At 42.4% G+C, this 24,715-nt stretch overlaps 1 protein-coding gene across 1 annotated transcript in view; it reads left to right on the top strand.

Annotated features, from left to right (window-relative positions):
* UQCC1 (ubiquinol-cytochrome c reductase complex assembly factor 1) overlaps window positions 1-17,817 on the top strand; it is a 47,613-nt gene extending 29,796 nt beyond the window's left edge. The window contains exons 8-10 of the mRNA XM_075721147.1: window positions 12,252-12,329; window positions 13,793-13,906; window positions 16,625-17,817. Of these exons, the coding sequence (XP_075577262.1) occupies window positions 12,252-12,329; window positions 13,793-13,906; window positions 16,625-16,759 (327 nt within the window). The 3' untranslated portion in view covers window positions 16,760-17,817. The remainder of the gene's footprint in view (window positions 1-12,251; window positions 12,330-13,792; window positions 13,907-16,624) is intronic.
* Window positions 17,818-24,715: the final 6,898 nt, after the last annotated feature.

Below are 24,715 nucleotides of genomic sequence, written 5' to 3'. Positions count from 1 at the left end.
GCTAAGCCTTTTGAGACTCTTGGGAGAAAGGTATCTCATGTTGTCGTCGTAATTCTTTTTTAACAACTCTAAGCTGCTGCAGTGAAAACACAAATGCACTTTTAAGTTCCTTCATAAATACAGAAAAATACCAAGACCGATACCTCTTCTAAATCAGAGTAATCAAACAAACCATTGAGAGGTTCTGCGGCGTTCCCGGTACGCGTTAATCGTATTGTTGCTTGTGCTTTTTGCTGTTGGTAGAACGTCACTTCTGCTTCCTCTTCGGGAATGAACAACTTAACTTTTCCTTATGTTGTTGGTACCTGCCTGTCTTGAAAGACAATAACATAAGCATCAGTTAAGGTTCTGATACGGTGCAGGGGTGCTGCAGGGCTTTGAGGGGCTGCTCATTCCCTTCCCCTTGCACAACTTCTTGTCAGCCTCTGGCAGGCTCAACAGCACCCATGTGTCGTGGCTTTGATTAAAACAGTATGCGGCTGTTGTTGGCTCTCCCGGCTCACCCATTGCCACTGCCACCTTCCGCAGTGGCTCTGGCTGTTCCCCTCCTCCTGCATCGGGAGACTCCGGTTGCAGGCACTGGACGCTGTTTGGTAGCCGCTGCCGACAAGGAGAGGTTGGTTGGTTTTCTGTACACATCCAGCTTCCGCTGAATGCTTCCGCATGCTAATTGAGGCTAAACTAAGGAGTGGCTGAAGTGCTGCATTTTGCACAAATTCTGGACTTGTCTTCACAGGGCACAGATGGCACAAGTGAGGTCTGTTCAGTACTTGGGATCTCTTCTCTAACCTTTATTTTTGGGAAGAATTAGTAACTTTGTTTTATTGCTTTGTTTCCGAGAGCAAAACGTGAGTGCAGCTTTACGGACTACGGTGATTGTTTCCAGGAGAGAAAGAGGCACAGTGTGCAAGAGAAACTATTTTCTCTGTTTTCTCTGTGACAGCCAATGCAGTTGGGCTGATAGGATCTTCATCAAGCTTCTGTCTGTACAACTGTGGTAATTAGTCTTGTTCTCTTTCAGTCCTGCTATCCTGCTAGAAGAGCATGGTCCTGTTCTCTGGGTTGCCTTCCTTGCTTGACACTTTCGTTTTATCAGGTGCAGTGAAAATTTACTTCCCCATTGGTTGCTCTGCTCTGTGGTATGCTGACTGTATTCCTCTTTTCAGGTATGCCTAATTTTGGCATTTACTTGCAGTATATAAGCAACTACTTAAGATCTTAATTCATCGCACCCATTCTGAAAGTTTTTTCCCCTCCTTGTCCTTGGTCGTTTTTGTGTTACCCTGATGCCGGAATTCACTGGAGCTTGTGTCTGATTCCCTTCTCAGGGTATGCATCTGCTTTCACATTTCCCCTCTGTCAGTATGTCACATTCTCCCTTCCTACTTCTTATCTTGTAGAGATGTTAGTTTATCTCTCTACCTTTTCTTACCTCTTGTTAATTCTCTTTGTTTCTTTGCAGGACCCCTTCCTGTATGTCAGACTGGCACCACCACCTCTCTCCCTTCCCTTGTGTTCCTTCGTATTCAACTGATCCTTTTAATCATCCTTTAAAGTTGTGCCTGCTCTCCATCACTGGCATGCTGCTCCACTGCTGCCTTTATTCAGCATGGTCATCCAGCACCCTCCGGTTGCAAAGGTCCACGATGGAAGCTCAGGATCTGTCCTCTTGTCTGCTTGCTTCAAACCCACCCTTGCATGTTGAAACGTCGTTGTGACTTTGCTTCTTTCAACTCCAGATCTTTTGTTCTTCAATTCCTTTATTTCTATGTCTGAACGCTCGTTTTCCCATCCTAAATCCCAGTTGCGTCTTTGCCATCATCAGCGCTTTCTTCCACTGTTATCCTCGGGCCTCATCTCTTTCTCTCTCTGACCTAGACATCACTCGTATGTCTTCTGAAAACCACTGCAAGGGTCATCTCTCGGGCTTGTTGCTCACTATGACGTTACATCTCCCAACTGTCTCCATTAGTGGCTTTTTTTTTTTGCTTCCATAGCCTGTAGTATGTGCTGGGGGAGTGGGTTGGCAGTCTGCCGGTGCTGGCGGTCTGGATGAGCTTCTCCTGCAAGCAGCTCTGTGCCGCTTTGATTGCTGAACTCCTTCAAAGGCCAGTCTTAAATTCTGCTGCAGACACAATGTCTTCTTGTTTACAATGCACATACTACAGTGCCTTGTAGCCTGGCTAGGTAAGTGGGTTGCAAATGTTTATATTTTCCTATTAGAACTCAGTTTATTTTGTTCCTTCATTTTCTGGCTTCTCTGGCCCATTTTATCCATTTATGAAACTGGCAGCTCTATGAAGCGCCTATTTTTGACTGCTTCTGCTAACAGCTCCCACACTAGAATAAACGATAACGATCGGGAAGTGCAAATGCAATACATCCAATAATTCCAATGTTTGCTTTCATGCTTGCTTGCTTCTTTGGTTTCTTTAACTACTTTAGTATAAGAAACAGCATATGATGCTTTTGCACGCGTCTAGGTGAACTGATATGTTTTTCTGTTTTCCGTTCTGGTTTGGGAATCTTAGAGTCATAGAGTCATAGAATGCTTTGGGTTGGAAGGGACCTTGAGAGATCATCGAGCCCAACCCCCCTGCAGTAAGCAGGGATTGAACCTGTGAACTTGGCGTTATTAGCACCATGTTCTAACCAACTGAGCTAACCCGGCTGGTCAATCTCAGTAGATTCTTCCTATCCCTTGTCTGTCCTCAGTTGTTGTGTCTTCCTCTTCCATTTCTGGCCATACATAGCACTTGCTGTGTCTCTACTGATATTACTAGTTAATTATCATTACACTTCTCTAAGAACTTGAATGCTGTTTCCATATTCAAAGCGCAGGAAATAATTCAAAAGGTTAAAAGATTTGACCAAAATACCAGCCTATGTGATCTTGAGATCTCTGTGTTGCGTAAAACATACATCATGTTGATTTTTCAAGTTAGTCAGATGGCTTTGTGGCCACAAGAATGACTGCACGTAAAAGGGAGATTGAGCTAGTGGTATGGGTATCATGGATGGAAGATGGGGTCAGTACAGTCTTGGTGTATGTGAAATGAGCCACGCTGCTCTGAATTGGTTTTCCGATGGCTTGGGCATGGATTCCATAACTCCAAATACATTTGGTAGGTAACGAAGGCTGGCAGGCCTGTGAATGACTGGTGGTTTTAGGGGGTGTCACCTGAACTATATATTCGTCTCGTTTGTGCTAGAAGTGCTCCCAATTCCTTCTGTTTGTAGATGCTATTTGAAGACTTCACTTGTTAAAAGTGAGGAAATAGCAGAGACCCTGTAATTGCTAGAAGTCCATGGCTAAAGCCCCAGAGGACAGAGCTATATACCAAGGAGCTTGAGAAGAATGTGTCTCATTGAGAGCATCCCGAATTTGCCCTTTTGTGTTTCCTGTTTTACTGTGTGCTTGCAAGAGAGAAGATGGCCCGTACGTAGGTTTAATCTGTGCTAGTCAGCAAACAGTGTGTAAGGAAATTTTTGACTTCTTAAAATCCTTGCCCATGCTTTCAGGATCTTCTGGAAGTTTATTTATTCACAGCAGCATCAAGTCTGAATGAAATACAGACGTAAGATGGAAAACTCACAGTATCTTACCATACAGCTTTTGCATGGTTCGCTTTCCTCCTTTGCCTTTTACTTGAGGGCAGAACTAGGGTAGAGAAATAATTTTTGTTCGCTTCTGAAAGGTTACAGTAATAAAGAAACTCTTGTTAACATCAGAGTATATGGCAGGCAGGAGTTTTCACAGTCTGGCATTGTTTATTTTACCAGCAATCTGGAACCTTCTGCACTCTTAAAATATTGGCAAGAAAATATTTAACTGTTAACTATTCTGTGGCATGCGTGTGTTTGAAGCCCTGGGGAGGAGGAGTGCTTGGGGAAATCGGGTTTTTCTCAGCTTATGATTGAAACCAGAAGGTGCAGAATATTGGTAGAAGGTGAAAGCAATGTGACTTCAAATTAGAATTTTACCCAAATGTTTAACTGATGGGAGAATGTCAAACAGGTCACGTATGAACGGCGCTGTGCTGGGAAATAGCAGGAATTCTGATGGAGCAAATAGAAATAAGCCGGTCTGCTAAGCACTACAAAAATTAATTTGAAAGTGAGATAGTAAGAGTGGGTGTTTGCCTTTGTCCTGGCCTCAATCACTGGATAAAGGTGTTAGCATCAAGGATTGGGCTTGTTGATGGCTTACTAATTGTATGGACTCTAGCGATTGTCACTCCATTTTGAAATGAAATAAACTTTTTGTGAAGAGTTTTTTAGGAGAGGAGATATTGCTTGCTTTTTTGGAGGTGAGATGGGTGACATGCTGTTCCTATCCAATAGAAACCTGTTTGGGTCCCAAATTCTTGGAGAAAGAATGGGAGGTTTTAATTATTTTTTTTCCCCTAGGGGAGGATGATCTCTTTGGTATGAGCAGGATCATTCTTGCTTTAATTTCTACATAAAATGTAGCCTCTTCCCATGATGGTACTAAAAGCTATGGTAAAGGTAGCAATTTTTTTTTTTAATTGCACTAGCATATTTCAGGTGAAATTGCTATCAAGTCAGCAAAGTGACCTGATGACTGGTATCCAGGATCATCTAATGAGCTGTGGCTGTCTTGCTGCGTCAGGGCAGGAAGAGAGACAGAGGAGATAGCAGTTAATATCTGCAAAGATCAGCAAAACATGAACAAAACTGAACATACTCAGAAGTCATTCTTCTAATGTCAGATGAAGATCCAGTGTACTATTTCTAGCAATGATGAGAGATACTTGGAAAAAAGTATAAGAAGCAGAACTGTGGTTCAGTATTTCTGGTATATTCTCTCGGTATTCACTAACGAGTAATATGAGAGTTGCATGGGGACCATCATATTTACTGTCTACTAACAGAAATTCTCTGTGAATGCACAGTCCTTTTTTTTACCCCTTTCATATTTTTTGCTCTTTAATGTCCGGTGGCAATGACTTCTGCAGCTTAACGGTGTTGCATGAGAAGGTACATTTATTTTATTTTTCAAGTATTATTTGGTCATTTCATCAGCTTCTTTTCTACATCTTTTTTTATGAGAAACGGCGAACAGTAATTCCTTGTTTACCTGTTCAATACCACTCATGATTTTACCTCACCATCGTCTTCCTCCTCATTTCTTCCTGAATATAACTAGTGTTTCCTCATATGTCTAATCACCTTGGTCTTTTCCGTGTGTTTTCTATTTCTTTTAGATTTGTTCTGAGATGAAAAGGTGATAAATGTGCAGGATTTTTTATGTGGCACACTATGGATTTAAGGTAGAATAGGGTTCCTCTTTTGTTCTATATTCCTTTCACAATGATTCTTAAAATTTGTCTTTTTCTTCACTGTTGAATTGTTGAACTAAAATTTTCTTGAGATTTCTGCACAAAACCTCTTTAAGATCCATTTCCGGAATTGTAGCTGCTAAATGTGTGCACATTGTTATATAATTTTTATGATTTTTTTTTAACACCTGCTACTAGTACCTTTATCAGCACTGAATATTACTGGTCCTAATAATTATCTGTGACTTATTTTCAGTTACTGTGTTTTCTACTAATTTGTACTTACCTGGTTGTGCTGAAATACTTTTCAAAATGGATGCCACCTTTCATGGCTCTGCAGCCCTATTAAATGCTATCTAATACTTTTCATTTAGTTTAGTACTTTATGATCCCAGGGATTTTGTTGCTCTTGACTTTTATGGAGTTAAGTCTTTTTCTACGGGCAGATCATGTCACATGGAATATGATGGACTCTCAGAATCCCGAGTGCTATGAGAAGGTGATGGAGCAACGTGTAGTCACTGTCTCATCCAGTGAAAAAACTGGGCCACCGGATGAAACGAGCAGAAGCCAGTTTCAGAAGAAACAAACAGGAGGTGGTGGTTCTCATCGTGGGCAGTAGACCAGAGTACTTCTTGCTGAAGCATGTTCTGGATGCAGAAAGTTTACTGGACAAGTTGCTTGACATAGAGACCTTTTGAAGGTTACTATATAAACAAATATGAAGGGTTGAGAATAGTCCGGAGCTGAAATTGGTTGGGAGAATACTTGGAGGAAGCACATATCAGCGTATCTTTTCACTTTTCTCAGTGTATCTGGCTATTGTTGAAGGCCAGATAACCACGTTCGGCGGTCCCTTGGTCCGATCCAGTACAGTGTTTCTTGTGTGTGACTTTTTCTGATAGTTACTGGGATGATCTCAGTAAAGAGATTGAGTTTTACAGGATCTCTGTAAGTGCTCGTGGTGAATATCTACCTTAATTTATTTACCTTTACTCCTGGCTTCTCCATGTGCCTCTTTTAAACTTGGTTATGTAACTTCCTTTCAGTTTATCAGACTGAATTCTGGATTCTGGTGTGTTCAGAAACATGTTCATGATCAGTTTTAGGCTTTTAGTAAGTAGTTTTTTAATAGGCATTACAGGAAAAACCCTCTTCAACTCTTGCCCGTACAGAGAATCAGCACAACTAGACAGAGAGCACAGCCATTTGACCTCTTTTCCCCGATCTTGCTCTTCAGAGGTGGTCAATGAGCTGTGCCAGCAACGTGCTACAGAGAAAAAAGAATTCGGAATAAGCCCGCATATATTTAATACAGATTGCACTGTGATCTACTCTGTGTCTTTGACTGTTTCCATGGCAGAGTTTCCAAATTAATAGACTGCAAGATAGAAACATACCTCATTTTCTTGATACTAGACAGCTGGGGGTGACCATCTGTTTTTGCTGAAATATGTAGATAATGTTGTATAACTTGCTTTTCTATCTCTGCTGGAAATAAACATGCTCTAAGGAGCGTTACTGATGGTTATGCAATTGTTATGAAGGTAGCAGAGCATGCAAAAGTCTTTTTCCATTAACATGTTTTTATGGATTGAAGATTTTGGCAGGAACTGGTTCTGATACAATCTAATATTTAGCTTTTGTCTAGGTTAATACAATATTGAAGTAGGTTGTCACTGAACATCGAAGAAGGCTGTGAAGAATATTCTCTGAAGTTAATTATCTAGTGAGGTGCATTACAAAATTACTTACTTTTAATTAGAAACTTACAGAATTTGTCAGAAAAGTTAATATTTTAAAGTATATGGGGACTCACAGCTGTAGCTAATTACAAGCCAGTAAGCTTGTTTGCAGACAAAGTAACAGTTGTTAATAAAAGACTAAAAAAATGAAGATTGGAAAAATAATTTCTGGAATATCTTTGTCATTTCACAACCGTGTGAGATTGCCTGAAGGAACTGGCCTTTTCAGCCCCTTGCTACAGAGATTTTTAATCTGTTTTATTAATGTAATCTTTTTGATCCTAGCTACAGTCTCAGTCATTTTCAAAATTACTGTCCTACAAGTAATAGTTGTGTTATTGGAGGAAGTAAAAGGACTGTATGCAGGTTTTCCCATTTAATGTCATGTGCATTTATTAAAAGGGCAGCAAACACTTAAAAAGCCCACCACCAAATATGTGGTTATATATTATTTATAACTAACGTACACTATGTACTATAAGTCATTCTTTCCAAATGCAACTTGAGAGAAGGTGCGTAGAAAAGCCTAAGTGTTTGAGCAGTGACATATTTTTACCATGAAGGATTTGTCCTGTATCTCCTTCAAGAACTTCTGCCGATATTGAGTGGTCCAGCAATCAAAAGTGTCAGTAGGAGTTGATGGATGTTTATGGCAGTGTGGCTAACAGAAGTCCCCGGAGTAGACTCAGTCATAACCCCAAAAGTGTACTCGTACCTGCCTAATTTGTTTTGCACAAGAGACGGATTAATTTTTACTGTATCGGCATAAAACACTACCTTGCTGTTACAACTTTGACCACTCCAGGAGCGTGCTGATGATGTAGTGAATCATAGAATCATCGAATCGTTTAGGTTGGAAAAGCCCTTTAAGATCATCCAGTCCAGCCTTTAACCTACACTACCAAGCCTACTCTAAGCCAATCAAGGGTAGACTAGACTAAACCATGTCCCCGAGTGCCACATCTACCCATTTTTTGAACACAAAAATATCAGTGCACCTAGCGTAAACATTACCTTGAAGAGCCTAACCTTAGTTTGAAAAGATGACTCTGCTAACGCATCTACTGCGCACAGGTACAGGAGCAAGTACATTGTACAGAAGAGGCTTTTTATTCTGGAATGGTATAATGAGAATGAGGGGGTGGAAACTTAAGCCAGAAAATTCAAATCTGAAATGAGATACACATGTTCAACTGTGAGGGTGATACGCTTTAGCCAAACACAACTTACTGAGCTTAGTACTGAGGGAACTCAGTGAAATGTAATGGTCTGTGATACGCAGAGGGTCAGGTTCTATGATCTAATAATTTCTTCTGGCTGAAGTCTCTTCATAAAAAAATCTAGTTCAACCATAACTTACGGCCTAAAGAGAGGAATTGCTGCATGAAATTCAATGACTAGTGCATGTACAAGGTGCAGTTAGAAGCGTCCCTTCTGGCTTCATAGTCTACGGATGGATTAATGCGTCAAGGTAGCTTAAGGGTGCAACACATGCTGGCAAAAGCCGTAACAGAAAGAAACCCTGGTAAAGCGCTTTCAAATTGCGTAGCCCATGAACATCACAGCTATGTCTACGCGAGCGTTTAGCGTGGTCTGACCGGAACACGTCTGTTGAGTGAAACAGTTGGTTATCCAGCGTCCCTGCTCCACGGGGATGGCCTTTACCTTGGGCTGGTTCTCGGCTGATCCCGTGGGCTGGATGCCTCGTAGCGGGTAGAGCGCGTTAGAGCACGTTTTCCAGCCTGTGCATGCTGAGGCTTCTCTGCAGTGTAAGCCAAAGCATGGTAAGTGGGGATGAGGAGGAGATTCATTATGAAAGAATGCTCTCAGTCCAACAGATGACATTAATATGGACTAATCCTATAGCAGCTTTCACTTTAAAAACTGTGCCCACACATAAGATATTTTCATACATGTCCAGCATATAAAGTAGTGTGCTCTTACTTTCCTAGAAATGTTGTTGGAATACAGAACATTAACTGAGAGTTGATATTGTAAATTGTCCGATATAGCAGTAAGCCTCACCAGTTGGCCGTTGAATGATGCATATTGAACTCGTTGAGGCTGAAGATGAGGTTTCTTACTGCAATATAATAATGAAAACGCAGTAGCCCTATGCTGTAGTCATCTTGCAGGCAGAATGCGGGATCGTGGAGTCTTTCAATGAAAAGTTGTGACACGTAGTAGGAAGATACGTTAGCTGTACATTTCCTTTTTTTTTAAAGGTCTTGTAGATGTGAGAGATGTACCAAAAATGTATTCCTTGTTTTGAACCAAGATAGTTCTTTGTGTCGATTTAGACGGTGGTATATAAATTTATTCTGGTGACAGCTCTGCAATGGGTTGTTCCAAAGAAGGCAAAGGGGCTAAGTTCCTAGAAGAGCTCCAGATGTTACTGATTTTTTTCTTTTTATTAGCAATTACTCACTTGGAATTGTGTAGCGGTTTTTCTTCTTAATAAACTGTGGAAGAGTCAGCAGAATCATGACCAACCAGATCATGAAACTTGCCAGTGGTAAGAACATGTACAAGCTTAAAAAGAGGAAGCGTTTCCAACAAATGCTGATTTGGATTTACTCATTTTCCTTGTTTTATAAAGAGAGATTTTTTTTTTTTTCCCCTTACAATGTTTGTACTTAACCAATGCTGGTTGTATTCTTCAGGAACTGCAATATTCCTTTAAATGTAATTTTATTGCCTAAGATACTGCTCCATCCCCGAAGTCATATTTTATATTTTAAACTGTTTGTCTTTTAAGATGTATTTATTGCCATGTTTGTTTAACTTGGTTATCTCCTCCGTCAATCTATTTCTTGCTAAGTTAAAGCTGCTGCTCTTTGTTTTCAGTATAGAAAGCTGCTTCCCTAGGGATGTATAGTCCAGGACTTGTCTCTGTAATGGGACTATTTGTTTTCTTTGCCCCTTGCAGTTGCCTGCTGTAACATTTGTAGTATGTGTTAAGTAATCCTTGAGGTAACATTTTTATTATGTCATAAAAAGTGCGTGGCGAATATATAATAACTCATGGAATTTGTTTGTTTAAAATGGAAGGATAATTTATTGAGTGTGTTACATGAGACCTGCTCCCCCTTATTAGAGCTGTAGAAGTGCAGCTTATTTAGAAGTATGTTCTATTGAGAAAAACCACGATCTCTGACATGCATAGAAAGTTTGAGCATGGTTGGGTAGAAATGACATCATAGTTTATGTACTCAATAAAAATTTAATTAAGTCATTACAGAAGTTGCAGTCATCATTTAACCCTCTGATTTCTTATGTTTAGTTCTTTTTTTAAACATTCAGTAATAACCAGTCTCCAAATCTTGATAGCCTATAAAATATCTGCATGAATTTTAATAGTTTATATTAATGGAAAAATATGAGTAACTGACATAAAAGGAATTTTCCTTGTGTTTGCACTATATGCATTTCTATAAAAATCAACAGATGAAAAAAGATAGTGGTTTAATGGAAGAATATTTGAACTGGAGATTTGCTAGCGTGGCAAAAACTAGTTTATATTTTGATAGAAAAGCTGTTGCATAATTACGAAGGTGAGCACTCTTAAGGATACTAAGAAAGTGTTTAGGACACGTGGCTCGCACTGTCGTAAGTACTAAGATTTTAGATATGTGAGTTCTCACAGCTTTTTCTTAGCCTTGTGATAAGCTGTGCATCAAAGAGAGCAGGGCTTATTCCGTAGTAGAACTGGTGTCCTACCCTGTATTCCTGTTTGCAGTTGGTTTGTACCGTGTCTCCAAGACGCAGTCTCATACCCAAGCGTTCATAATGTTCTGCTAGTATGCAGGCGTGAAGAGCATGATCCTTGTCGTTGCATGTGAGAGCTGTAGAAAAGAAATGCTCCGTATCTCTTGGATCCCTCAGGAGAGTCAGCGCAAAGCAGCAGCTTTGCCAGTCGAAGGGCAGCTTAGCCCTCAGCAGAGGAGCTGTTTATGAAATCCTTTTGTTGCTAGAAGTAAAAAGTGCAGGCAACAGGAATGGAGGGTTTGCGTGAGGGAGGTGCACGCGAGGTGTTTCGCCATCACTCTGGACCTAGCAGTTTGATCTCTTGGTTCCCTCTTAAGCTCACGTGGGGTCAGTTGTGCAAGCCAAGGGGTGGCTTAGGCCAAACCAGCAAATAGTTAAGCAACTGTTCAATTCGGTTAGGTCAGTGTGGAACTTGGACTGAGTCACGCTCACAGTATAGGGGGAAGTAGCTGGATCATCACAAACTCTGAAAGAAATTTAGTCACAGCAAAAACTAGTAAGTCTGAGCTTCTAGTGGGATGCTGTAGAAACAGAAGGCCCATGATTCCTGAATGAGACAGTCAATATTGACAAGTAAGGTAGGAGTAGCGGTAGGGACGGTGCCTCTGTCTTTAGCGTTACGGTACTTTTACTGTCATAGCACATCCCAATATTGACAAGTAAGGTAGGAGTAGTGGTAGGTGCCTCTGTCTTTAGCGTTACGGTACTTTTACTGTCATAGCGCATCCCAATATTGACAAGTAAGGTAGGAGTAGCGGTAGGGACGGTGCCTCTGTCTTTAGCGTTACGGTACTTTTACTGTCATAGCACCTCCCAATATTGACAAGTCAGGTAGGAGTAGCGGTAGGAGTGGTGCCTCTGTCTTTAGCATTACGGTACTTTTACTGTCATAGCGCATCCCAATATTGACAAGTAAGGTAGGAGTAGCGGTAGGGACGGTGCCTCTGTCTTTAGCGTTACGGTACTTTTACTGTCATAGCACATCCAGCTCTGGAGTCCGTGCTTTAGAAAAAAAGTTGAAAAGCCTCCGAGTTTCCGAAAGACCCGTGTGAATGAGTCAAGGTCTGGAAAACCTGCTTAATAGTTAAAATACAGAGGAGTCTTCATTATCTTAGCCTGTGCTGCCACTGAAAGGACAGCCTTGCCTTCACTCTTTCCCCAGCTGCATTTTCTATATGTCAGCGCTGTTGGCTGAGGATTTTTCTGCCGTTCATATATTCTAATGCTGACTTTCATTTGTGTACAGAATTAACGGAGCTGTATTGCATGTTGCTCTAAAATGTTTGACTGCCCTAATGTCGTTACTTACAGCCGAATCCTAACCCACGTGGGCCAAGGCACTGTTTCTTCTTTGCCCGCTCGGAGCGAAACTGATAACGTTTTCTCATCACCTCCTCTAGAGCCTGTACAGATGGTTTTCTGGTTTGTTTTTCAGATTAATTCCGTTGTTCTAAAGGAAGATTTGAGAAGTATGGTAGAAAATTTCTACGCAGCTCTGTTTGGATATGATGAGGTAAGAAGGATGTTTTCAGAGAATGCGCAAGCACAAATAGACCGCCTAACTCATGAACACAGAATACTCCAGATGGGTAAAACATTTGCCATACATATCTTTGGAGAAACATTACCTTATGGACTTCTTAGTTATTGTGATCATCTTATGCCTTGAGTTGAAGTGCTTTTAAGACAAAAGAAAGCGGACAGTGTATTGATTTAAACCATGGGACATGGAAGGAGGGATGTTCTTTGTACTGCTTCACCATCACTGCTTGACCATCAGTAAATCGTTTCCTCCCTCTGAATCCCATTGTGCTCAGTTAGACTTTGAAAGCAAAGAGTGTATTTATAGGGACTCTATGTGAGAGGGTGTTTATAGGAAGTATCTAATAATGTGGGGAGGCAAAGCACCACTGTGCACAAGTGTCTGCAGGGCCTTCAAGAAGAAAATACAACTACATCATCTCTTTTAGTATTTATTTTTTTGCTCTCGTGGGTGTTGCTCTTCAGATGCTGCTCTTATTCACACGGTGATACTATTTTTTGCACAGTGATTTGCATTAGTAATATCTTGTAAATGTAAACTTCATAGAGTTGTGGACAGTGTTATGCATGCAAGTCTTTAATCTAGTTTTAAGTATAGCCAGGATGTGTCTGCCTGTGTCTCTCTTTTTTTTTTTTTTTTTTTTTTTTTAAATTTTCTCTTTTTTGTTGACACTCTTTTTTGGAAACAAAATGTCTAGTTAAATTAAAGACAAATGTTGACCTCTCTTATTTTTTAACTGAATATTTTCAAGTCCTCTCTTGCCTTTGGCAAATGTGTCCGCAGAAGGCAGGACTTACGAGACCATGGTGATAACACCGCATAATCTAGAAAGACAATAAAAGTGGGAGAGACTTTAGACAAAAAGTGCTCATGGATGTGATTCTTGTATAAGCCAAATTTAATATTAGATTTAACTGGAAAAATCTGGATAGTTCTTGATGATGAGGAGTTCTCTCTCTCTCTCATTTAGAATGAAAAATAGAAAAGCAAAGCAAAATAGCAAAGTCCTGACTACATTTCTGCAACATTGTATTAAATGTCCTGTAATTTTTCTTTTCCAAGTGTCATGGGCTTCACACAATTCTGTGAGGTGGTGCTGTCTTCTCTGTAAGGCCAAAATTTTTATGGTAAAGATTTTGTAACATAGACATGCAATTATCGGCTCCTACATTAACAATACCCTGACCCAGTTTTTTCGCAAATTAACTTGCCGGAGTATTTGTTGCAGGGTGCTCTGTAAATTAATTTAAGGCCGGGGTTGTTTTTCCATTATGGGAAAGAGTGATGTTGATGCCTTTTCATATGTACAGTCCATAGCAGCTGTGGGTTTTGAGACGGCTAATATTGTCAGTTGCCAAGTAGAGCAATGTGGTTGCCTTGTGTTCAGACCCTCTTCACGTGCGGTTTTTAATCCCGCTCTGTACTTCCTTTAGGGAATCTTGTCTGATGATCATGTTCTGGCAGCAGCACTTTGGAGAAACCTTTTTAACAGGAACTGTGAGGACCCTCGGCATCTGGAATTACTCGTAGAATATGTGCGCAAACAGGTACGCTACTGCTCATAGTGTGACTTCTCTTCATTCTCTTCTTTAGAGTATTAAATATTTTTATTGCTTGCATACTATGTAGCTCAGTTCTTCTCATAAATATAACTGATTTTATATTCAGTGATTATTTTTAAGGAGAAAAGGGTAAAAATATAAAAAACTAGCTGATATTTATTGCAATTTGATGAATAACGGCTGCAGAGAAATTCACTGAATGTTGAAAGCAATCCTGCTCACCTTTTTCCGGACCTGTGCTATGGAGGGGCTTGACGAAATGCGTCAGAAATGGGCTGCAACTTGTTGTAGAATTATAACTGATGTTGCGGAGTTGAGATCCTCTTCATAATGAAATAGCGCATAGAGCTTGAAAGTCTCCTGATGATCTTTGTGGGAAAGAAGTAAAAGGTTGTGTTTTCCAGAATTATTTCGGTTTCTTTCCATTATTACCTGGAGGAAAAAATACTAAGTAGTGTTTGTCTTCTCAACCCTTAGGAAGTTTGTGAACCAGGTTTCTAGGAAATGTTGGTAGGATATAGTCCAGGTGGGTACCAAAGACAGCAAAGGGGTGAGAGAGGTTCTGGAGAAAGAGTGTAGGCTGTTGGACAGGGAATTGAAGACCACAACCTCCACAGCAGCATTCTCTGTAATGTTTCTAATACCATATTCAGGACCAGACTGAGTTTTGGAGAGACGGTGTTTCAGAGCGTGTCTGAGAAAATGGTATGGGAAGTAAAGGGCTGAACTTTGTGGGACTGAGGACACTTTTGGAATGCTAGAGGGTTTCTCAGGAGGGACAGATTTAATTTAATGCTTAAGGCTGCTGGTGCTTAACATCAGAGAGGCTGTTGGGAAGTTTAAAACTGAAGATTGGCAGGGAGCAAACACATTAAAAAAGTATGTAATTTGGGGCAATTTGTTGCACTTCTGTATATTCAAGCAAGGGATAGGACAGAAGCTATCGGCAGTTGAATAGAAAACAGCGATCACACAGATAAATGTGGCACATTGGGGAAGAGTCAGCACAGCTTCTGTGAAGACAGGTCATTCCTGTAGACAGCTCTAAAGTGGTGCACTTGAGAAAAACAGTCCAAGCTCTACATATATATTCATGAGCTCTAAACTGTCTGTTACCACATGGGAATGAGTCCTTGAGATTATAACTGTGTTATCAAAATGTCAGCTCAGCACTCTGTAGTGTTTAAAAAAAGTAAAACAAATGCTCAGAACTACTAAGGAAGAAATAGAGAATAAAATAGTGTTGTCATGCCGCTTTTTAAATCCATGGTACCCTTGTGATCTTGAACATTGTGTGTGGTTTGGGTTCCGACCATCAAGAAAGATAAAAATCAAACTGCAGAAGGCTCAGAGAAGAACTGTAAGGATGACATGAAACAGCTCCTTGATTAGCAATGAGTAGGATCCCCTGCCTGAAAAACAGCTGAGAAAGAATAGGAGCCAGCTCTGGGAAATCTTGAAGGCGTATGAAAGGTGAGCAAGGAAAGACTGTTCACTGATGCAAGAATGCGGGGACATAACGTTGCCACGGGTTCGTTGGGATGCTGCAATTGCACGTGGGTTCCAAAGCCACTGGCAAGTTTATGGAAGAGAAGTCTGTCCAGGGCTATTAAATCCACAACAACCACTTCGGGCTCCAAATCCCCAAACTAACAAATTTTGAGAGGGAGGGAAGGAAAATAAACAAGGCAAATAACATTGTGTGCACGTGTTGTACTTAACTCCTGGGGAATCTGCTGCTGCTGACTGACAGAAACAGGACATTGTGCTTAGGTGGCTCTTCGCTCTGACCCTCTGCGGCCAGTGGTGTATTCTTTCCTCTGTTGAGCAACTCCTTGTCAAATTATCTTTTGTTTCCAGTAAGCATTGTGTACAAGGCCTTTCCTACAATTTCTTGCTGATCCTGTCTTTAACAGTGGCTATTAGTGGATGCCAGAGAAGAATATAGTAACAGGGCAAGCATGTGTACTATTTCCCTGGCCAACTCTCCTAGCAATCTGCATTTACAGACTTCCTGAGCCAGAGCTGGTGTTTTTGTCTTTTCCTGACCCTTGATGGACTTTTTTGCTCCCCGCCCCAAGCCATATTTACACTGTGGGTGGCAAGTTAACACTATGTTGTGTGACAGGAGGTTTTTTTTCTTTTGCTTACGTTGCACCTTAAAATTTCATTTGATCCCAAGTATTTCTTGTATTGCGAGAATGAGTGTTCATTCTGTGTTCATCTCCTCCAGCTCATGTGCTTTTATAATATAAATATCAGGTGTTCCCTGCTGGTCAGGCTTTTTTTCTATTGTGAAAAGACTTGGTCTATGTGAAACCATTTTTATGAGAGCACTCCATGCAGATGAGGTACTAGCAGTGTGTCATCTGAATTAACTGCTGGGAAGATAAAACGACTCATGCTAGCTTTGTGTGGCTCTTCTTTGTCCTGTTGCCAAACTTTCAGACGAAGCGTTAGCTGAGGTGTTAGTGGAAGACCTTATGCAGTTAACTCCAGTGGATCTGCAGATACTTATCTCCTAGCCTTTCCGTGACGCTTAAGCAGCCGTAAATTATCTTTTTAGGTCTACCTCACACAAATGGCAAAGTATGCTAAAATCAACCTGTTCTGCTTTCTTTTTGGAAAGCAGCGTGTTTGCATAGCTCTTGAGGAGCTTGAATGGGTGATGGGACACCTCGCACTAACGTCCTGTCCTTGCAGGTGCAGCACCTGGACGCGCTGAGCGGGGAGGACCTGCTGCTGACGGGCGAGGTGAGCTGGCGGCCGCTCGTGGAGAGCAACGCCCACAGCATCCTCAAGCCCATTTCCCCTGTTTACAATGACGAAGGACTCTGAGAGCGCCGGCGCCCGACGTTTCTATCAGTTTGTCAGATCAGCTTGGGAGGCATACCTGAAATTGAACTGGGCTGCGGCTGTGGGGGCAGGAAGGAAAATCTGCTGTTGAAAAGAAAATATTTAATTAGATGTCCTATCTGTGGTGACTCAGTAGCAAATTGGACGGCAATACTCTTCTGAATAATCACCCGCAAATAAATGGTGGTTTGAGAACCTCTGTCCTTTTTATGGCACTGAGTGGTCCTTGCTGACAAATTGGAAGACCTGCCTTCTGTCTTTAGGAAACCAGATATTTTACCATGAGTTAGAGTTATCTCAAGAAGACGTTTCTGTCCTTTGCCTCGTTTGGAGAGCTGCTACGTATAGACACAACAGTGTTCCTCTGCTCACTGAATGGTTGTGAATGCAAATCTGAGCTTTGCATACTAGATGTTAATGTATTTTAAAAGCCTGATCTCAGGATGGAATGGTCTGTTTTTTTGCTTTAGTGGAGTTAAGAATTGCTTTAACAGATTCAGAAGGGTTTTCTGTGAAAATCCTTTTTAGGAACTCTCTGCTCTGTTGCACAAGGATAGGAGGATGCAAAGAATAATGCACAGTCCCCAGTAATCCTCTCCGACTCTCGCCATCTTAATGAGAATAAAGTCCAAAACATGGCTGGGCTGTCACTGAAAGCTGCCCCAGAGTACGTGGTATTTCAGTCTGCCTTGCTGATATTTCCACATTCTTTTTAGACTTGTGGTCTAAGAATTTCTTTATGAAAAGAACATCCCTGTTTCTGTCCATGGCTCTCAATGGGACAGGACTATGGTATCCTCCATCCCCCAAAGCAGTGGTCCAGGGCTTTTTAACAAGACCTGTCATCCCCAGTGAAAACTTTATATGGCTGCGCAGGCAAATTACGCCACCGTGGTAATTACTGGAGCAAGAGCTCCGCTGATTAAATCAGTAGAGGCTAAGGTGTACTGCGTAGGTGGATGGTTCACTGGGCTGTTTCCAGGTCAGTGACAAAAACAGCTTTCATTTCTCTCCTGTCTAAAATCCTAGTCGATAATAAATGTCAGTCTGGGCAAAACTGGTGTGTATGTGTTTTCTGTGCCATGTGCGCTTTTGATAAGAATAAGCCCTATAATATCAGGACTTATTCCTAATAAAACTATTAAACACAAGTCGAAGCTGATAATCCTTAATTTGTGAAATTAATCCTTGATTTGTTAATCCTCAATCTGGTGAAAGTGTGACTGTGCCCGGCTGTGACTGTTCTTCCTTCTGAAGCTGCTTTCTTCATATTGTGTGTTTTGGGGAATATCTGACATATTCTTCTGTGTAAAGACCAGTGGGATGCAGAATATAGGCTCCCAAACACTGGCTTGCATTTTTTTTTTTTTAATCTTCTCTTAGGGAGCCTTCTGTGTATAAAAAAGGCATTTTGTTATTTTTTTTCCAAGGCGAACTTCCTCAGTTTAACTTGTTATAAAATGAGTCATGTAAAGAAACCCTCTATGTGTGAGGTGTATCCCTTCTCTGTGAAAACATTACAGACCAAACAACTTGCTTGCAGTTTATTTAAGATGCTTTTGTTGAAAGCTGAGCTAAGCAGAGAAACCTCTTATGTGTGAAGTATTATACAGTGTGTGTGAGATAATAACACCTTGTAATTCATTACAGCTGGGTTGTATTTACATAAAAGAAGGCTGAGCTGTGTAGGAATTTGCTGATTAATTTATTTTTAATGAGAGTGAAGTATACCAAGTACCAAAATAAACTTTACTTTGTGTATCTTACTGCTCCTGAAATAGGTGGAAAAATTAATGGTAGATATTTTGGCTCAAAGCTACATACATTAATTCATATACAAAACAGTCATTTAAACTTTAACCCCTTTCCTGCTATGTAATTTAAACCTAGACTCATGCCATGGGAACACAGGAGTGGGCGTACGCCATCGTCCGACCTGGTGCCGCGCACAGGTCAGGGATCAGGTAGTGTCTGTGGTGCCGATGATGTGAAGCCAGCAAGCTCGTAGAATTCATGGGACCACTGGTCTGGAGATGACAATGCCTTTTGTACTCTGAATATGGGACAGCCAGGTGGTCAAAGTTGAACCCTTTCCTATGTTTATGGGCAGGAGGCTCTAGAAATCATGGTGCCAGATTGTGGTCATTGGCATCTGCTTTTGCACTTTTTATTAATATGAGAATAAAGACCTATAATCATGGCTCTCTGCTTGTTCCATAAAATGCCTTCAGCCACCCCGCTGTTACAGAGCTGAGCCAGCAGTCAGGGTGTGTTTTGGACAGAAGTGCGTGGGGCCTGTTAAAAGACTAAGGCAGAAACTGTCTATGAATTAAAAGAGTAATCTGTTAGAGAGGAAAAACAGACTGGAGGCTACATAGGACAAGAGAAGACTTTGCTTCCCAGCCATGAGTTACCTGGAGACGGGATTTGGATGTAGAGTATGACCCCTCTTACTCTTGAGAGGTGCATGTCAATGGGCTAGAAACATGCTATTGCTAATATCTTATATATGACATCTTTACAACCAGAATTGAGAGTCCTTGAGAGAGAATACATTTCCAGAAGCAAAATCTGCACCTTGCAAGCATTACAGCAGCAATGGTTAGCAGTTAAAAAGTGATTCCTATGTACAGTACTGCTTCAAGTGAAGCAGAATGCAGGGGGTTTTAACCAAACATTGTAAAGCCCATCTTTTCCCATTTTCGAGGTTTTGCAGAGGGAGTGATTGAAGGTATTTTGCTTATGGAGAGTTCTTTGTTTATGCTGCTGCGTTTTTTGAAAGTGGTCTCGGAGCATCAGTAAATGTCCCCAAGCTGTATTTTAAGTGAATATATGCATGTGCATTTCTTCTGGAAGGAGCCATGTCGAGTTTATCATCCAACCTGATCTCCTGTCTCCTACATGGAATTTGGACATCGCTTATTATTCAAAAGGACTTCTTCCCCCAGCTTTCCTAGGTGTCTTGAGACACGAGCCTCTAGGAAGCACTCATTATTTCAGTTGGATCTTGGCTTTCTTATTTCTGTGAGCAGAAAAGAAGGGCCAGCGCTCAATGTCTTCCTCCTTTGTTGTTTTGCCCACAGGGTCAAACTTGGGAAGTCTCTTGCTTCAGACTGATATTCTGAGACAGTTTTGGGGTGGGGGGCGAGGGGGGAGTCATCTGATACCCTTTGATGCCTACTCTGTATTTGAGGTGGTTAAATGTTTTTCTGTGTCATCCTGGTTTCTGTGTTCACACCGCCTTTTGGTATTTGTATCTAACGGTTTTCTACTGCTTCTTTAAACAGCTGAAGTGCTAAGAGCACAGGCATCCTGATGGATCTCCACATTTCCTGTACTGTCCAGGTGCCTAAGCCCTGTTAAAGAGCAGTGACGACTTCCCAGATTTCTGACTCCTGTCCTCACCTTCCACAAAGTGAAGTTTTTAGTCATGCTTCTGCCACACCAAGCCCTCGGGTCAGAATTGCTGCTCCTGACATAGCAGTTGGACTTAACCGCTGACCTGTCTCACTTACCCTGCCTTTGGCTTGGCAAATAAGGTAAGCAGAAACTGGAGACTGAGTAAGAGCAAATTTTTCCACCAGAGCTTTAAATTAGATGAAGGTAGAGTAGATGAAGAACAGCAAAGCTGTGGGAGGGTAAGCATCAACTGGGAGGGGATGGTGACTGGTTCTGCAAGCATAGTCCCTGTGATGTATGCCACTGTGTTGACACCACTTTGAGGAGCAGTGGGAGCTATACCATTATGGCCCACTCATATTTTTCCATGCTCTCCTACTTCCAAAACCCTGCAGAGGAGGTCTTCCTTCAGAAATTCAAATCAACATGGACCTGGTGCAGTCTACTTGTAGCGCTTCTGGGGGACCAGTTTAATCCTGAGCATGTAGCAAATGGCTGCATCCCAGAGATGTGCTGAAGCATTTGGAGAAGATTGCTGATCCCCTCTACAGGTATGCTGAACAACTCACTGCCCGTCTTGAGCTCCAAAACTGGACTGTGTGTGCTTTCTTCCAGGAAGATTTAAATACCAGTTTTGGGAGTCGTAAATGTTTACGTTAATACCTAGAAATTACTGTCTTTCTAACTCTTTTGCTAATAGAGTTGTGCCACGAACACAGCCGTCATCTGTTGTGACGTTCTCCAGCTTTTCAGGCCCTGGTGCAGATGTTTGGTTGTGGTCTTAGCCTAGCACATGGGGTTTTTTGGATGATGCTGGTGGCAGCTAATTTCTGAGTAGACACCCCCCTGTCTACTGCCCTCCCCATCTGCCTCCTCACATTTGCCCTGCTTTGTCTGATCTCTGTTGTCTTCTTGGGTAATAAATTCTAATCAAGACGTTTTTTTGCTCTTTTCTCTACAAGAGACTGCGATAATCCTGTGCCCTGTTCTTTCTGCTCAACGGTGCTGCATCAGGCTTGACTGGGCCTTTGGTGTCCTAAGGCCAGATTAACACCTCTTCCAGCGGTCTGGGTGATGGTACTTCCACCGCTCTGCAGCATGCCTTAGGGAGCAGTATCTCCATCTTTTGGGCATTTTGTATCTGCACAGCCTGGCCTTTGGTGCTGTCTGTCTTTTCCTGAAGGTCTGAAAAGTCAAGGAGAGGGTAGAAGCTTACACAGGAGCCTGAGAAAGTTGGCAAGAGCATAGGCAAGACCCTGAGTTTCAACATGAGTGAGTGGTAGGCTCTGCTGCTTAGGCAATTGTGCTGTGCTTGTGAAGTATCCGCTTCTCTGCCCGCAAAGGGAGCATCACCCACTGGCGCGGTGGGCTGCCTGGCCTCCTGCACTATGATGGAGCAGTTGCGTATTAAATAGTCTCATGATCCTTCCCAGGCTCCGATAGTGAGCTTTTTTTTACCACTGCTCCTTCTTCAGGTGTTTAGGCTGTCCTGTGCATCCTACATTGTTCTTCCTGAAGTTGCTGAACATGTTGAGGGAGTACTTGCTTTGCTTACAGTCATTCAACCTGCTTAACAGCTTCCTCTGCTCATTTGATTTGTGGGACAGAAGAGATGTTTGGGACTCATCCTTCCACTGAGAACGCAGAGCAGGAGCTCCCACGAGCACGATTCCACCTTCTGCTGTTATATTTCAGTGGCTGCTCCAGGTACGATGTGCTGGGAGCAGCCAGGGAGTTTAGGTCAAGTGGCAATAGATCTGCTTGAGGGACCTGGGGCAGAGTAGCGTAAACAAATTCCTGCACACAAGTGCAGGAACCAGAAATATCTACTGTCCTGTTCTTACTGTGTTCTTACTGTCTTGTGCAGGTATGTTCATGTAGGAGGACCCTGCAACATGTTGCTGAGGCTGGATCCTGCTGGTGTTGGCGTACTACTGCAGCTCTCCCAGGAGGTAAGAGCTTCTTCGTGCTTATTTAGGAAGCAGGGAGTCTTGCACGTGCAAAGCCTTCATTAACCATTACGTCACTGACTAAAAGAGTGACCTGGGCTCTTTCATTCCTCATCCCACCTGCCAGCCTGCTGGTCTGCTCCACATCCTGTCAAAGCCAGGCATCTTAGGAGAGTTTGCTCATTGTCCCACATCCTGCCCTTCATACCCTCTTCCTGCTGGTAACTAGACCCATTGATGTTACAATGCCCAATTCTATTTCTGCTTATTTCCTTTGGAAGGAGAGAAGGAAGAGGTGTCTGAAAGTGTTTTTTCACATGTTCAGTACAGGGCAGCAGCCTGGGGAAGAGGCACGCTGTGGTCCTCCTCATGACAGCTGTGAATCAGCACCCCGAGCAGCTCAGGGCTGGACCTTCAAGGGCCACCAGAGCAACTCCATGGCCACACGTTGGCTTCACGTGGCACGTGGGTAGTAGGGACCTCAAAGCGGCAAGTGGAAAGAACCTATGTGCTGGGCACACCACTGCGCCGGGAGCCAGCGGAGGAGGTAGGCTTGTCTGCCTTCCCTGCCATCACTAGCGGTGAGATCATTTGGCCTGTAGCTGGCAACTGGTGTCCAGTGCCCTCCTTCAGCCGAGTGGGTGCAAAGCTGTCTCTCCCCTGGTTTGGAAGAGTCTTAACATACGAATGGAAAAAATGAAACAAGGAATCTGTGTGCTGCTGCTGTGTTTGGAAGAATGATTCTGTAATGCCATGGTCGGGAACCTCAGGCAAAAAACTGGGACGTGACTTTGCGCTGCTCTGTGAGTTCAGTGCTGACGCAGATCTCAGTGCAGTAACTAAAATGTGGACTTTTCTTATCTAGTTGCGTTTGCTGTTTACATCTGGCCAGTGAATTCTGCACAGTGGAACGTGGCTATGCAGATGCCTTCCAGAAATGCCTATAGATGTGTGTTTGAGCACCATGATGTTTTGTGGTGGAAGATGTGGATTTCAGTCTGAAATAAAGAGGTGGGGGAAAAAGCAAATCTGGGTTCTTGTGTTCCCAGGTGAGTGTTCTCCAAGAACTGTAGTATCATGAAACAAATTGGTAGGCTCCCTTCCATTTGTGCTTGAAGAGGAAGCAGCAGGTACATTTTGTGGAAAGCCCAGGCAGGGTGTTTGTGTTTGGTGAGCTCCAAGAACATCTGTAGTGGGACACAGGAATGAAGTATTGCCTAATGCTTGGATCCTGACTGAGCTCAGGTACCAGCCAGAGTATAGCTGCCTAGGGACATTGACTTGGAAGTGGGACTTGGGGTGTGTGTTTAGCCAGAGGGAATTTTCCCCATGGCTTTCTCTTGTTGATTGCAGTAGGTGTGTAGACAACACTTCCAGATAAGATCCTTGCTTTTAGCTGGCAAAAATTGGCTGATGGGATTCCCACATCCTGTGTTGGCCAGTCAGCCTGTGGAGCGCCGATTATAGACATCCCTTTGCCAGACAGCAGGGACAGGGTACCTCTCATCTAATTTTAGATGTCTGCATGGTAAACCTCTGTCACTGACTTTGGCAGCCTGAGCTCTCCTTCTGCTCCGTGGAGAGAGATAAGCACTTTTGTGGCACATTTCACCTGACCTGTTTCAGATGTCTGCTGCAGGGTGAGGTAACTGACTCCCTAGAAATCTCTGCCTCTCCCCACCACCATTGAAGAAGCCCAGCCTGACGAGCTTGGCTGGAGATGTTTACATCGTATGTGCTGAGGTCCATGAGAAATTATGGGAGCGAGAGTAGATCATTACCAAACACCAGCTGGAGACAGTGGAAATCCCTTTACAGAATCAGCAGCAGTTGTTTATCTGGCAGAAAGCATGCATTTGATGTCTTTTTTTAAAATTCACACTCTTTTCAGCTCTTTAGGAGGGCAAAAAGTAGGCTGATGGTACCCTTCTTTTATGTTATCACCAAGGTGACATTATCACCCTGGCAAAGCAGCTCCAGAAAAAGGCCCATCATGTTATAGCCCCTTCCCTTTGTTTTTTCCCCAAACTTCCTACATTGTGTTGGGCTGTTCACCTCACATTGTAAGTTAATGTTACTCTTTAAGCTGCTCTTAGACTTATTTACACCTGTAACACTTCTATGCCAGCAGCTTTATTATGATTTTGCCCCATATCTATTGTCCACAGCTGCTAACTCTGCACCTGTTTGCTGCATTGCAGCACAGCTCTGGCAGGCAACTTAGATTTTCTGATTAAATGTACCTTTGCTTCTGTTCTTGCAGTTTGCACAGTCCCGGTAAGAATTAGTTCTGACTTCAGGGATCTAAAGACTAGACAGCTAATCTAAACTCATCATCCCACCCCAGCTGTAGACCATGGAGAGTGATAGTCCCTTGGGGACACGATTCATCCCAGCTGACTTAGAACTTAGGGTCTGAATGTGCTGGTTCACACTGGGCATGGCTGCCTCTCTCCACTGACTATAGCCTGGTGGTTATTAGAGAGCAGACATTTAGCTTTTAGATGACTTAATTTATCCTGGATTCATTTGATCTGCAGGGTTTTTGTAACTTGTTGATAAAAGGCTGGCCGGTGAGATCAGCTATCCA

The sequence above is a fragment of the Pelecanus crispus genome, chromosome 14, assembly GCF_030463565.1.
Source record: "Pelecanus crispus isolate bPelCri1 chromosome 14, bPelCri1.pri, whole genome shotgun sequence".
NCBI lineage: Eukaryota > Metazoa > Chordata > Aves > Pelecaniformes > Pelecanidae > Pelecanus > Pelecanus crispus.
The sequence above is the reverse complement of the archived record's forward strand: the minus strand, read 5'-3'. Positions and strand labels throughout refer to the sequence as shown.